At 32.5% G+C, this 16,484-nt stretch overlaps 1 protein-coding gene across 5 annotated transcripts in view; it reads left to right on the top strand.

Moving 5' to 3' along the window:
* The window catches only part of SENP7 (SUMO specific peptidase 7), a 164,126-nt gene that overhangs the window by 107,063 nt on the left and 40,579 nt on the right, over positions 1–16,484 (top strand). For all 5 annotated transcript variants that reach the window (XM_082696193.1, XM_082696196.1, XM_082696195.1 and 2 more), the window contains 5 exons: positions 4,063–4,247; positions 5,297–5,630; positions 6,687–6,841; positions 9,440–9,586; positions 13,904–13,937. In XM_082696193.1, coding sequence (XP_082552319.1) covers positions 4,063–4,247; positions 5,297–5,630; positions 6,687–6,841; positions 9,440–9,586; positions 13,904–13,937 — 855 coding nt within the window. The remainder of the gene's footprint in view (positions 1–4,062; positions 4,248–5,296; positions 5,631–6,686; positions 6,842–9,439; positions 9,587–13,903; positions 13,938–16,484) is intronic.

Here is a 16,484-nt window from a genome sequence, read left to right as displayed (position 1 = left end):
TATTCATTAGAATTTCTCTCAACTCTAGGAGGATGCCAATACAAGCCACTATTAGCAAATTTAAAGGTAAATACATCCCAGACTTCTGAAAATTCTTTTTAGGCCTCCTTGCATGTAGGGTTAATGAACTGACCTCTTTTCTCCTTTTTGTCTTTCTTTTAAGATTTTAAAATAATTTTACAAAAATTCGCATCAAAACAGTTTATTACATTAGTCAGATGTGGAACTAACATCTTTAAGGGTCTCTTGGATTACTGATTACTTGAAACTAGTTGAGATATTTTGTTTTCTGAATGATTTTATAAATTATTCACTAGAAAAGATTTTTTTTAATGACACTATGCATAAATTCTTTATACTTTATTTGAAACACAGCTATTTACAATTTTTAGTAGCCTTTAAAAAAAAAAGATTTTATTTATTTATTTGACAGACAGAGATCACAGGTAGGCAGAGAGGCAGGCAGGGGGTGGGGGAAACAGACTCCCTGCTGAGCAGAGAGCCTGATGCAGGGCTTGATCCAGGACCCTGGGATCATGACCTGAGCTGAAGGCAGAGGCTTTAACCCACTGAGCCACCCAGGTGCCCCTAGTAGCCTTTTTTCATAGAAGAGGAAATCTTAAAAAGAAACTAGACTAAGGGGCGCCTGGGTGGCTCAGTGGGTTAAGCCGCTGCCTTCGGCTCAGGTCATGATCTCAGAGTCCTGGGATCAAGTCCCACATTGGGCTCTCTGCTCAGCAGGGTGCCTGCTTCCTCCTCTCTCTCTGCCTGCCTCTCTGCCTACTTGTGATCTCTCTCTGTCAAATAAATAAATAAAATCTTTAAAAAAAAAAAAAAAGAAACTAGACTAATAACCAGCTTCAGCTCTTACAAGGGCAATGTAGAGAAAACATTGTAATTGTAGATGTAATCTTTCAATTAGTCACTAAGCACTAGCTACACATAATGAAAGACATTTATTTTCTTATGAATTGTACTTTTCCCCAAAATATTCTCATTAATAACCAAATAAAAAGTATTTGGACAAATGGTCTCCATTCACGTACTTTCTAGACACCATTGGTAAACCCTCACATTTTACTGATTTCCTGGATAGAATAGGAATAGTTGAATAAAAAGCTTCTGATTTCTACCTTTCAGTATTACTTCAAAGTCACAGTGGAATTTTAGACATAGCAGGGGGAAAAAATGCATGATTAAAAAAAAAAAAAAACCAGAAATACTTTATAGTTCCTTAGTACCCCTGAAGTTCTTTTCAGAGATAAAGTTTTTTTTAAGAAAAGTAGCTATTGAAACTTGATTGAAACTCACTCACCATCTTATGGGTATTTGTGTCCAATACCAGTTTTTGTTTTGTTTTGTTTTTTAGAGAGGGAAAAGGGGGAAGAGAAAAGGGAGAAGGAGAGTCTTTTTTAATATTTATTTTTTATCAAAAAAACTTTTTTGAGAGAGAGAACAAATAGGGGGAGAAAGAGAGAAAGAGAATCTTAAGTGGGCTGCATGCCTAGTGCCTGATGTGGGTCTCAGTCTCATGACCCTGAGCTAGAATCAAGATTTGGACACTTAACTGACTGAGCCATTTAGTCACCGTCAGTTAAAAAAACCCATACCTGTTTTTTAACATAAGCCCATAAATTAATGGGAATTCTGAATTCAACTCCAAGTGTACCATTCTTTCGTAGTGTACTGTTTGCCTTATAGAATTTGCTTTTATGAAAATAATATATTGGTACTATACAAACATACACACAGAAGTATTTTTTTTTTTTAAGATTTGATTTATTTATTTGAGAGAGAATGAGTGAGAGAGAGCATGATAGAGGAGAAGCTCAGAGGGAGAAGCAGACTCCCCAAGAAGCTAGGAGCCCAATGCGGGACTCGATCCTGGAAGTCCAGGATCATGACCTGAGCCAAAGGCAGCTGCTCAACCAACTGAACCACCCAGGTGCCCCCCCCACACGTATTTTAAAGATTTTATTTTTAAGTAATTTCTAACTAAGAGGCTAACTTGGGGCTCAAATTCACAATCCCAAGATCAAGAGTCATATGCTGTACTGATTGAGCCACCCAGGCACCCCGTATTAGAAATATTTAATATTCTTTAGTTTACAAGAATTTGTCATTTCTTTAATTTTACATATAGTAAAATGTGTGAGTTAAATTGTATATATTATGTAGGTAGAATCCTATTTTTATAATGCCAAGCCCTATCTAACTTATTCTTATTTTCCATGAGATAGTCTTGGCTGATGTTTGAAAAGCAAAGAAACTGTTTGAGCGAAAACTCCTGTATAATAGGGTTTTTCTCAAGCCCCTTTCATTTCCTCAGTCTTTTTGCTGTAGTATTTATCTTTAGAAAATGTAGTTTGATACAGAAGTTGTATGTAGAAATTGTATTTGACTCCCTTTCCAGTTTACAAAGTTTACTCCCCCGCCCCGCAAACAAAAGCAATTGTGCTTTTCAAAATACTATGTTTAGGAGAATATTTTATTTTTCTGGGGGAGAGAGCAAAGAGTATTTTCTTTGGAAATTGGAAGACTGTTGACCATCTTGGCATTTTGCTCTCAATCCTAACCAATGCCTGCCTTTTAAAGAATGACAAGAGATACTGTGAATGTCAGTTATTAGGTGACTATGCAGCAAGAATAAGGGCAAGAACAGTTTGAAGAGAAGGTGGGTAGTATTGAAGAATTTTGAGTGAACAGAGAGGTCACGCCAGTGAGTGTTACATGAATTATAAGTTATAAATTCAAAGAAGCTGCCTTGGGACTCTGTTTACATATACTTTGAGTATGTAGATTCAGAAAGCAGTAGAATTCAGGAGGACCTTTAGTTAGTAAGGTAGAACCTTTTGGAAGGTATTTTTGTATAGTACATATATTTGATAACTGAAATACTAAGCATTTTTAGTAATAATTGACATAGGTTTTAAATAATGTTTTGTTGATTTACAGAAGGGAACATTTCTTTATCTATAGGGGAGTAGATTTATTGGATACTTAAAATGAGATCTTGATTTTTAAATAGAAGAAACTGAATTAAATTGATAGCTTTGTGAATGATCACACATTATATTCTGCTGTTGAGGTTAAATGTTTTGCCTTCATTCATTCATTCATTCATTCATATTTTTTTTTTTAGATTTATTTATTTATTTATTTGACAGAGAGATCACAAGTAGACAGAGAGGCAGACAGAGAGAGAGAGAGAGAAGCAGGCTCCCCGCTGAGCAGAGAGCCCGACATGGGACTCGATCCCAGGACCCTGAGATCATGACCTGAGCTGAAGGCAGCGGCTTAACCCACTGAGCCACCCAGGCGCCCTTTTCATTCATATTTTTAAAGATTTTATTTATTTGTCAGAGAGAGAGAGAGAGAGAGAAAGAACAAGCAGAGGGAGCAGCAGGCTGAGGGAGAAGCAGGCTTGCTACTGAGCAAGGAGCCCAATGTTACTCAATCCAAAGTCATGACCTGAGCTGAAGGCAGATGCTTAACCTACTGAGCCACCCAGGTGTCTCTTGGCTCCTTTTACTTATTTTTTTTATTTTTATTTTTTTCCCCTTGGCTCTTTTTAAAAGAGTAGTGGTTAATACTCATAAGTACTGTCTCTTTTCACTTAAAAAAATACATACATGTATATAACATTTAAATTTTAAAAAGACAACTAATTACTAAAATCACAATGAATTATCAAGATGTTTTAAACTGTGAATTTTCTAAACTTTACTGTCACTTCCCCCTCTTTTTGTATTACAATCACATGTAATTGTAGGAAAAGGAAAAATATAGCTTGTTTTTGCTTTGGTTACTAAAGAATACTCCTTTTATATATATTTTCCTCACTTTATATTTATTGTACAATGAACATTTACTTTGTGTAGGCAACTTAAAATAGGGTATTTCTTTACATTCATCCATGTCAGTATGAAAGTGTAATGGTGAATTTTTTTTAGATTAGTTTTGGAAGTTGTACAGCAATTTTGATGATGTTTATCCGAGCTCTTTTAAAAGGGATTCTTTCCTTACTGTTTGGCTATATTTTTGTTTCTTTTATTTTTTAAGAGCTCAGTAGTGGAAGTAGAGGTTGTGATCATCTTGAAGATGGGAGCAGAAATAAAGATGATACATTTTCTGATTCAAAAGTGGAACCTGCCCTGACTTCCAGGAAGAGAAAGAAAAGGCTTAGAAGTAATTTGCCTGGTTCTCATAATTCTACTTCTGCTTTGTATGAGTCAGCAGAACAGATAGTAAGTAGAGGTATTTAGATATCATATGAAATAATTTATTCTATGAGAAAAATGAATTGACTGTGACCAAATAATGTTCTTATAACAATCTATTTTTATCTTTAGATTTCTTTCTATTTTTTGCCTATTTTTTTGATTCCCTGATTTTTGAAAAATAACTTAAATGTTTTTTAGTAATATAGCTATTGAAACAAATTTCAGATGTTATGAACAAGTAAAGTTAAAAATACTCTTCTCTGATAGCACTTCTTACTTTGGTAGATATCTGGTGGACTTGTTCTCTTTTATTTTCCCTTATTTTGACCAGATTTTATTAATGCTCCATTCATACTGTCCAGGCAATTGCTTTTTCACACACTGAGTAAAATTATTACCAGATTTCTTTTATTAGTAGTAATTTACTTACCAACTTCTTTAAGACTCTACCTAGGATTTAGGGAATTCGTTGAAAGTGAAGAATTACCATACTTATTAACACACACTATTTTCAAAACTTAGTGAACAGTTAATAGAAGTAAAAGAAGAGAATATTTTTACTCCCTTTAATTCACAAGGCCTTTTAAGGACTTTTCAGTAACTTTGAATTACAGGTTTAGATTTAAATGGTGATAGAGATGTGAAGGCAGTGATTGATTTGATAGTTTTTTCAAATTGTTAGCCTCTTAAGTTTTTACTTTTTTGCTTTTGTTGATAAAGTCACATGATGTCATTTAGCTTTATTACTTTTACAAAATAAAACTGTAAAAAACATTTTTCTTATTCTAAAGTTGACTAGGTTGTGGGAGACCATCTGAACCACTTGTAAATATGGGAATTTCCACATCACAGCATTTAAAAAAATGTTTGGATGTTTGATCAGACAGACCAAATTCTGTCTTTTTACTTGGGAGACCCTGGCAATAGTAATATAATATAATTATGTAGTTTCCTATTCCTTTGTTATAGAAATGATATTTTTACTTTTATATTCTCCTTTAAGAATTTAAACTTTCAAAAATTCTTTAGCCAAATCTGACTAATGCTAATTTTCTGTATGCATTTATGTTCAGAAAATACAAGAAAATGACTCAGCAGCATCTGCTGAATTTGAGAAGCCAAGTGAAAACTATCATCAAGACTCAAAAGTGCTTGAAGAAATTACACCTGAACCTGTAGAGACTGATATTGCTAAACTATCCTTACTTAATAGTCAGGAGTTGGCTTTGAGTGCTGCTCCCAAAAGTACCTCTGACTGTTCAACCACTGAAACTTTTGAGAGCTCTCTTTCCACTGATACTGTGGGGAATTCTACCCTGCTTGAGAAGGATGAGTTGAATACAATAGAAAAGCCCGTTTTAAGTGAACACAATGAGGGGAACCAATCTCTGATATCAGTTGAACCAAGTAAGTAACAGTAGGATAATAATGTTTTTAAATTTTCTCTGCTTTACTTAGTTGTTTTATTTTACCTCTCAAATTTTGCTGAGGCGTTAGCTGTTTATGACATCCTTGTGGAATATATTAACTTGAGGAAAAGAAAACTTGGGGTTTTGGGACTTTGTTTATAAATTTTGTAATGATTTAGGTAAACAATACAGTTTACTTGGAAGTAGGGTTTTTTTTTGTTTTTGTTTTTGTTTTTTTAGAATTATGAACTATAGTTTATCTCAGTAATTTTTTTTAAAGATTTGCTTATTGATTTTAGAGAGAGCATGCTTACACACGCGTACACACATGTTGGGGGAGGGGCAGAGGGAGAGACTCTTCAAGCAGACTCCCCTCTGGGCATGTGCTGAGATGCTCAATACCATGACCCAGGAGATCATGAACTGAGCCAAAACCAATACTTGGGCGCTGAGTCAACTGAGCCACCCAGAGTCCCTCATCTCAGTAGTTTTTAAAAAGGATTTCAGAAGAGCCATTATTATTGTTGGTTGATGAAGTTGAAGTGCAGAGTTTAGGTGCTATATAATAATTATCATTAATTTTGATTTAATTAATGTTCAAGTATTTGATATACTCACATGGTACACAAAACCTTTTTTTGCTTCCTCCTGGAAGCAACTAATGTAACAAGCATTAAAGTACAATTTATTTTTTAAAATTTTAATCTTAAATTTAATTTTTTAAGTACAGTTTAGAGTGCTGGAACAATACATTTTTATTATTCTTGCCAGAACTTTTCCCTAAGTTCTTTCTCATGGCTTTATCCATTTTTAAGTATCTTCATCCTCCAGAAAGTAAGGTTGCAGGTAACTGCTAAACAATAGCACTGATATGGAAATATTATATATAACTAGTATAAATCAGATAATGAATGGTAGTCCAGCTTCTAAGTTGGACAAAGTTAGATGATTATATTTTAATGGGATTATTAAAGGTATATTGCATGAATTAGAAAGTTTTCTTTTTGAAGTGTGTTTATTGTGACACATTTAAAAAACAATTGTTTCTTTTTAGTTGTTGTTTCCAGTGATGAAGAAGGACCTATTGAACATAAAAGTTCAGAAATTCTTAAATTACAACCTAAGCAAGACCATGTCATCACTAATGAAAATAATACTTCTGAATCAGCATTGTCAGAACTTCCATTGATTACATGTGAATCTGTACAGGTAATTTATTTCTGCTTTCTCATAATTAGCAGTGAAATATGTACTACTGACTAACAACTGTTTCTTTCATCAAGCAGAATATTATAATAAAAATTACAGATTTCCTAGTTTAAATTTGAGATAATTTTCATATTGGTTTGAAAATATGTAATTTTATTGAAGTGAAAGAATTTTTTTTGGTCATTTATATTTTTTTCAGTCTAAATATTCTATGACTTGCATACTTTTTCTTTTTTTAAAAAATGATTCTGATTAGACATTTAACTACTTTATCAAAACATTTCCTAGAATTGAACAGTTTCCCATATTTATCTGTCCGGTCTTCCAGTAGTGTGGCTACCTGAACTTATTCCTTTTCCTCACATGCAATTAAGGTAGGATTATGTAGAGGAAAGAACATGGTTTCTGGAGATCACAGACCTGTGTTCAAATCTCACCTCTGTCATTTGGGCAAGTCACTTCTTTAAGTCTTAGTTAACTTATATGTTAAATGAGGTTGATAATATCTACCTCACAAAATTATTTTGAGTACCAAAGGAAATAATATATGAAAGCATTTAGAACAGTGTCACAAACCTAGCAGTTTGGTAAGTCCTTTGTCTTTTCCTTCTTACAGAAGATAACAAATGGAAGTGCCTTGTTGGCTTAATGTCAGCCAGTTGTGTTTTGACATAGTATTTTAGAAAGTATAGCTCTAAAGTGAGGTTCAAATCATTTATTGTCAGTATTCTTATTATCATCCTTTTAATATCCTATTTTAAAGAAATGATTATCAGTGACCACCAGTGTAGAATTATGGTAAAACTTTTGTTGGTTTATTTTTTAATAATGTCAGAAGCTGTTATTCTCTAAGGTGTGATGAAGAATAGGGTCAGTTCTATAAAAAAAAAAATATGGTGGTCTGATTATTGTTTCACTGGTGTTTTTATTGCCTTGGTGCTCTATATAGAGATCAGCTTAGCATCTGTGTTGGGAAATTTTGTTAAAATGTAACCATTTTTGCTTGATTGGGCCAGTAGCCTACTTGATGTCTTAGTTGTATTGGTAATAAAAACCATGTCATTATTGATAATGAGTTCAAATGTCTCAATGAATTATAGTTTCCTGGGCAGCATGTAAATTCATAATGCAATATGAATGATCATATCGTAAGAAAATAACACTTTTTGTAGAACTGATGGAATATGATTACAACCCAGGCAGAAAATAATGTGAAGACCTACTAAGACCTATAGGGCAGCATACCTTAACATCTCTACACCTTTTCTTGTTTCCAGTTTTAAATGAAGTTATGAGAAACATGGGTTGGCCATTTTTAGGAAGCACTTAGTTTAGTCTTTGCAAAATTTGAGGCCCCAAAAAGGAATTCTTTTTATCCTGTCTTCTCATTTCATCACTTAAAACACACACACAGTTATTAGTCTGACTGATTAGAGTCCCTGTAGTTGATTTGTTATCTGTTCTTTAAGGGATAAGAAGAATTTTAGAGTGAGCAATAAAAGATAATGATAAAGATTTTTTATTAGGCAGATAAATGGCATTGTGAGCTGGGTTAAGAATAATGGGTGCTACATGTTTCACATGAGGATTAATCACATTTTCTAGAGGTAGAAGAAGAGTAAGTACACGTGCGTAGTTGCTGTAGTGGTCATTTATTTGGTCGTTAGTGATGTTAGGGTTAAAGGGGAATAGTGCACAAAGGCTAGCCAAATGTGGAGTTGAAAAAGTCATTTGAAAGCAGTTTAAAGTTCAGAAGAGATTGTAGGAAACAGCTGCTGCTACTTCCCAATAGTGTATTGTAATTTAAAAGCAGAGTTTTATAGTTGTTTGAGTGGAAGTGGTATAATTTTTGAGGTTTTGGGCAACTGGTTAGTTATTTTCAGACATAGAACATAGAGTGAACAATATAACATAAAGAACATAAAGCTAAACAATATAATTCTGTTTTTTCTGTATTTAATATAACAGATGGTTCTTAGGCACTTACATGCCTTCAAGTGCATTACCTAAGAGCATCATTGTGGTGTATGAAACAATTTTACATGGTTGAAATAACCCTTGACCTGCAGGTAGAAACCTGGATTTGACTTAATGTTGCTTCACACCAACTTCATGACCTTTGCAAGTCACTTAACCAACCAAAACATCTATTAGTTTTACTTATGAAATGGAAAAAAAATAACCAGAACCCAAACTACCTCACAGGGTGGTTGTGATTAAAAGAGATAATATATTTAGAAACTCATTTCGTACTAAGTTACTATATAAATCTTAATATATTTCTGTTGAGCTAAAATTGAATAAAACCTATTAGGGAATATTAAGTTTGAAATTATGGCTTTGATGCAGAGAAAGATATATTTCTAGAGCTTAGGCCTATGTAATTAATTTAAGATTCAATTATTAGGAGTAGTTTTTTCAAGGTAAATCATATGCTTTTTAAGAAAAAATATAGATAATGATTTCTTTACAAGTACAGTATAAAATCTTTCACAAATTCATTAATAGCAATTTAAAGAAGTATTTGACTTTGAAAATCATTGTCAGCATTTGTGTAATATTTAGGGTTATATGCATTTTATAATTTATTCCTGTTAGGCTTCATCTGAATTATGTCCATATAATCCTGTCATGGAAAACATTTCCTGTATTATACCTAGTAATGAGATGGACCTGCAACTGGATTTTATATTTACTTCTGTTTATATCGGTAAAATAAAAGGAGCTTCTAAAGGTTGTGTTACAGTAAGTATATTTAATTTGTTTTTGTTTTTTCAGTTTTGGATTATGGACAAGACATTTACAGATTGTCTTTTTTAAAAATACAAATGAAAAATGGAATTGAGATTAATTTTATATGGGACACTTTGAATATGTCATTATACCTACTTTGAGACATGACCTTAACTGGAGGAAATCCTAAAATCATAAGGGAACATCCTAAAATTATATCTTTGACACAGCTATTTTAATGAAGATCATGTATGAAAAAGATAATATGCAGTATTGATACTCATTGAGTTCTTAAACTTACTTGGTGGTAAAGTCAATTTTTATTCAGGGTATAGTTGAGAGCAAAAAGAAGAAATCCCATTTTGCTGCTTTAAATTGTAAACTGAGTTCTTCAAATTCCCAAATTTCTTTAAAGATCTCCAGGAGTAATTCCTAGACTGTATTTTACTTACGTCTCTGTATTTTCTTACTATTTCTGCTGTTAAAATTCTAACCATCCTTTTAGGCTTATCTGAAATATTTCCTCTTCCAGGAAACCTTAACTCATTCCTCTCTTCTAGCCAGAACTAACTTCTTCCTTTACTGTATACTTAGAGCACTTTGTTTGTACATCTGTTGTAAGATTTATTCTGTGGGTTTATGATTGTTTATATTTTTGCCTGAACTTCTCCATTGGCCTTTAAGCTTCTTGTGGTGAAGAGCCATGTTTTTATTTGCTTTTACACCTTCCATAAATGGTTCAATCCTAAATAAGCATGTGAAATGCTAGTTGAATTGCATTGATTATGTCAGATTATAACTCAGGTATTCTCCCAAAAGTTTTATTAATATGTCAGTATGTTAGGGATAGGGCCGAGAAAAATAAAATGGTAAGACATACACTCTCCTTTCATGGAATTTGTAGTCTAATTGAAGAGACAGACACATAAATAGATATTTACATTATGATAAAATGTTAAATGGAAATATGTACAAGAAGGGTGCATATGGGAATATCTGTCTGGAGGAATCCCGGAAGACTTCACAGGGAAGGCACATGATTTAAGACATAAAGTAGATGTTTACTTGATGACTATGTGGGAGGATGGCCTAATTCATGTATACAAACAGCAAAATCTGGGATCTACAAATAATGGTAGCTTGTAATATAGTTAAAATTGCTTTGATTGAAAACACAAGAGCAATTTTGTTTAATATTCTCTGATCAGTAGCTTTTAGATATTAATGATTTGGGCATGCCTGGGATGGTTTTACACTTTATTTTCTTTTAAGGAATTTCATTCACTTTTTATAATGTTTCTCCCTTCCCCTCCCATTTTATTTTTTTATTTCAGATTCAGTTTAATCATTTTTTCTTCTTTTAAGTTGTTTGTAATGGTGAAAAGCTAAACAATATAAATATATGATAATAATTGAGTAGTCAGTGGAGAAAGTCCAACATAAATATTCAGCAGTGGGTTTTTATTAGTTAATGTTATTAACTGTATATCATACTTAGGTGGACTTGTGGGCAAAAAATAAGACCAAACAAAAAATTATAATTGAGTAAAGAAACTATTTTATTTTAAGAAAAATTTAAGGAATATCTATAATCTTGCTTATTCAGAAATATTTGACATCAACTCTGCTGTCAATATCATTCCATATTATTCATATTAGATATGCATATTATGTTTAAAGCAGAAGTATATGACATATATGCTGTTTTGTAATTTACCATTATTAAATTAGTTCATATATCTATTTTGGGGTACTTGGGTTGTCCGTAACTCCTGACTGTTGAAACATTTCGGTTGCCCCAATATTTACTATTAGAAGTAGTAGGGGAGTGCAGATATTCAATAAATGTCATAAAGTAGGTTTTCAAAATTTGTTTCATGTTTGTTGGAACAATTCTTATAATTGAAATAAAAACTTGAATGTCTAATTAAAGTAAAGTGATTTAGTAAATCAAAGCAAATATATACAAGTAAAATATGTGTATATGAAGAAAGACCTAGAGGAATTATGTAAATATTAAAACAGTATGTTACTAAGGAGAGAGCATAAGCAAATTTAACATGTAAAAACAATGAATAACATGAAAAGGGGAGAGAAAAAGGTAAAAGTCTTAAAACTTTCAAGGATCCAAAAGACTTCTTATATATTCCTTTTTCAGATACAGTTCATAATGTTTTGTAACAGAAATGAAAGAACTTTTTTGTGGGGGAGTAAGTAAGAGAATTAAACTCAGGCATTTTCCAGATATTTAATGAGTCTCTACTAATGTGTCATTGTAGATTAACTGGAGATATTGTTCTCACTCTCATGATAGTTACATTTTAGCTAAACTAAAAAAAATACCTATATTGGGAAGCTATTTACATAAATTAGAGCTAATTTTTTTATAGTTGGACCTTTACTATTTTTTCTTTTTTTTTAGTGTAGAGAATGCTGCAATAGATGTAAACACTTCATTTTTTTGTTTCTCAGCTTTGTTGATAGTAGGGCAGTTGTTTATTAAGTAAACATTGTGTTCAGAGAACTGTACTGGCCATTTTTAAGAAGTTATAAAATAGGTATGGTATGATTTCAGAGAACTGGGTTTATCTTACTCTCACAAAAATATGTCTTATCTTCCTAACTGGGGATTAAGTTTTTGCTGGGAATAGGGCTTTGCCTTTGGGAGAGGTTACATGTTGGCTTAGTCATCACACAAAGATATAAATAATTATCAGATCCTTGCTGAAAGATTTGATATAGGACAAGAATACTTACTGTGGAAGAATGAGAAAATAATGACAAAGTAGAGGCCAAGATATATAGATACACTATTCTAGTTCATAAATTTGTAGTACTGCCTATAAAATCTCAAAAGCAAAATTCCTTATACTCATTTTCTATAACTAATTATTTACATTTGATGAGATATATTTTATGAGATTAAAGATTTAGTAAATACGTTCAGAATTTGGCAAGGGAAAATATACACCAAATATATATAGCAGTTGTGTGAAAGTGACAGAATAATAAGGTACATTTGACTAAATTAGATAATATACTTAATCAGATGTTAGTGTCTAATGATAATAGTTCCTTTTGAAAGATTTCAGCTTTAGATAAGAGCTTATTGAATTTAGGTTCAGTAATTAACCTAAATTTACCTACTTACTTTGTGTATAAGTGGTAGAGACAGGATTTGAATCCCAAACTCAGCTTTTAATTCATATGGACTTCTGGCTGAATTTTGCTTTAGTGGCTGACTTAGACTCTGAAATATGAATTTTATATGTATTAAACTGCAATATGAAATAATTTTTAAATTGGAAAAAGAAATGAGTCACAATAATCCTATGGTTTCACTGGACATTGTTTGCTACTTATTTGGAATTCTGTTGGTAGTTAATTTAGGTAGCCATGTACCAAGACCATTTTTAATTTTGTTTTGTGCTCACAGACTATACCCCTGATGTGGTAAACAATTTCATAAATGTATTGATCAGAAGAGAAACCCAACTGAAGAATAAATAAATAGCCATGAATTCATTTTGACATTACTGGAAAAATGAATTTAAAAGCCTATTTTAGATGGAACATTTAAGATTTTAGGTGCTCCATGACCTTGAAAGTTTGTTATAAAAGCAGTACTTAAGGTCAGATATATACAAAAATTCCTAGAGAAAATTAGTGTCCTGGCACAGAAGGACCAGAAAGAACAAAAACTGTGCTGCACTTTCAGTCAGAAGTGAATTTGTAACATGGAAAGATGAATGCTGGGAATGTCAACAAAGCCAAGAATCAAACCCTGTTTTGTGGTTTATTTACCAAAGTCACTGACACCTTGGGGTTCTCTTGGCAGTTTCTTGGGACTTTGTCTTATACCTTTCATAATATTCAGGAAACATTTATAAAAGATACATTAAGTAAAGTCTTACTGGTTTTTAATAAATGAACATATTGAGAGTTAAATTATATGCTCAGGGTTCTTCAATAAAATTAGGTCTTTAACAAGAAAACCCCAGTGAGATATTTTGTTGGCTTATTTTTAAAAAGGCTTAAACACTTTTTTTGAATATTTTAAAATAAAATTTAAATTTATTTGTACACCTAAAAAAAATTATTAGTACACCTAACGTGGGACTTGAACTCACAACCCCAAGATTAAGAGTTGCATGCTCTATGGACTGAGCAAGCCAGGCGCCCCTTGAGCACTTTTAGTATAGACTTTGAATACATGCTTGTGGTTTGAAAAAGAAAAAAAGAAAAAACAAAAAACAAAAAAACCTGAAAATTTTGAATAGTAACATATTGACCGGTAACTCATTTTTTGCTTTTTTATGTTTCCTTTAGTTCACGACAAAGTATGTTAAGATCCCATTTCAAGGTAAGCTGTCATTGTCTTTATGATTTCTTTTCACTGTAATTTTGAACATAAAATAGCAAAAACTCTGAAACCTTTCTGTAGCCAGATTTCCATAATTTTTTCAGTATAGAAATTAAGTAAAACTAAGGTTAATAATGTATTTCAAGTTTGATTCCTTTTATTATAATTTTTTTCTCACCATAACACATACCCTCCCCAATTAATATATTTCTCACCATAGCACATACCTTCCCCAATTAATATATTTCAAGTTAACACTTTTTTTTTTTTAAAGATTTTATTTATTTATTTGACAGAGAGAGATCACAGTAGACAGAGAGGCAGGCAGAGAGAGAGAGAGGGAAGCAGGCTCTCCGCTGAGCAGAGAGCCCGATGCGGAACTTGATCCCAGGACCCTGAGATCATGACCTGAGCCGAAGGCAGCGGCTTAACCCACTGAGCCACCCAGGCGCCCCCTGTTAACACTTTTTTAAATCAGCTTTAAAAGAAGTTAAAACATTTTATTAGACTATTTGAATATATTTTATAACTATTGTTTTAATGACCAGTAATATTAAGAGACTCAAAGTAACAGAAATAAAGTTTTGATAGCAAGAAGATTTTGGTGTGATGAAATGTATGAAAATAGGAACTGTAAGGAAAATTTATAATGTTGCATACAAACATGTAAAATGGTTTTGCATAGGGGTTAGGAGAAATTTTTTTATACCATTTCTTATCTGAGTAAGGCACAATAGATTAGAAACTATACTTGCAATATACAGAGACTCAGAACATTTTCTATTTTCTCCCCAACTAAAATCCTTTCAGAATAATAATGACACAAAGAAAACAAATAAGAAGCAAAAGAGAATAGTCTCTGTAGAGATTGAATTATGAAAAAAATGAGGAAGAAAAATAGACACAAATAGCATTTTACAGATTGACTATGGAAGAGAGGAAGCTTCTGTTCCAAGACTGAAGATGTGATTGAAGTAACTTTAATTGGACTCCCCGCAGAGCCACATATGGAATCCACAGCTATATATTATAATAATCTAATAATTAGGAAGTTATATTAGTAAGAATATATAAGACAAGGCACAGAATAAACAAATTGATATTCCTAATTAGGATATTTTAATAAGTTATTATGGAATAATATAACATTTAGAAGAAAGAAAGACCTGATTTAAAAGAAAATAATAATTCCTAGAAGAAGGTATAGTAATCTATAGTTAAATATCTATGTAACAACGCTCTTCCCAAATCCTTTTTTTTTTTAAATTGAGGTATAATTAACATGTAACATGATACTGGTTTCAGATGTACAACATGTTTTGTTATTTGTGTATATTGTACAATGATCCCTAATATCTGTCTAGTTAACATCCTCCCCATGCATAGTTGCAAAAGGTTTTTTCCTATTGTGATTGATGACTTTTAAGATCTCACTTAGTGACTTTCACATTTGTAATACAGTAACTGTAGTCACCATGCTGTATATTACATCCCCATGACTTATTTATAACTGTTAAGTTTGTACCTTTTGTCCCCATTACCCATTTTGCCCACCCACACCCTGCCTTTGGCAGCCAGTAATCTGATCTCTGTATCCATGAACTTGTGTTTTTTTTTTTTTTAAATTTTACATGTAAGTGATGTTATGTGGTATTTGTCTTTCTCTGACTTATTTCAGAGCATGAATGGGAGGAAAGGGCAGGGGGAGAGGGAGTCTCCCAGAGAACAGATTCCCTGCTGAGTGCAGAACCTAACATGGGACTCCATCTCAGGACTTCTGAAATCATGACCTGAGCCAAAGTCAGACCCTTAGCAGACTGAACCACCAAGGTGCCCCATAAAAATCTTTTAAAAACGAGGCATGCATATGAAAGGTTTTAATAGACAAGGAATATAGAAGTCTAAATGCTTATTCTTTTTCTACAGTAGCTCAGGGAAATACTAATTTATATATTTATATTATCTATTATGTTTGGCTGTGACTTAAAGAAAATAACTTAATTTTCCTTCATGAAGAAGAAATCGAGAGATAGGCTGAACAGAGCTGATACAGTGTTTCTTTGGTCTTCAGAGGCCCAGTCACTTTTGTTTTTTTACTGTGTCATTCCTGACATACGACTTTCATCCTTAAGTTTGTTTCATGGACAACTGGCTGCTCATATTTCAGTCATCATGTTTGTGTTCTAGGTAGAAAGCAGGAGGAAGGGGAAAATGGTAAAAAAGCACACATACCACCTATCTCTTGCCTTTTTAAGGAGCCTTCTTGGATGTGCATGCCACCTTACATTTTCTTAGGTAGAATATAGTCATATGATGACACATCTACTTGCAAAGAAAGCTAGGAAATGGAGTCTCTAAAAGCTGAATATCTTGCCTCCTAGATAAAATTAGGGTTCTTTTACTAAGATCCCTAATAGTGGGTAGGAAAAATGATAGGCAACTCCTGCTTTCAGTTTTTTCCATAGTCCTGTAACAAAATAAACCAAATGTTGGGGAAAATTTGGTAGTGAGGTCTATTTTCCTTAATGGTGGTGTTAAATCTCCTTT

This window comes from Mustela nivalis (assembly GCF_964662115.1).
Source record: "Mustela nivalis genome assembly, chromosome: 1".
In the NCBI taxonomy this organism is placed as follows: domain Eukaryota; kingdom Metazoa; phylum Chordata; class Mammalia; order Carnivora; family Mustelidae; genus Mustela; species Mustela nivalis.
Note: the sequence above shows the minus strand (reverse complement) of the source record. Positions and strands in the feature narration are given on the sequence as shown.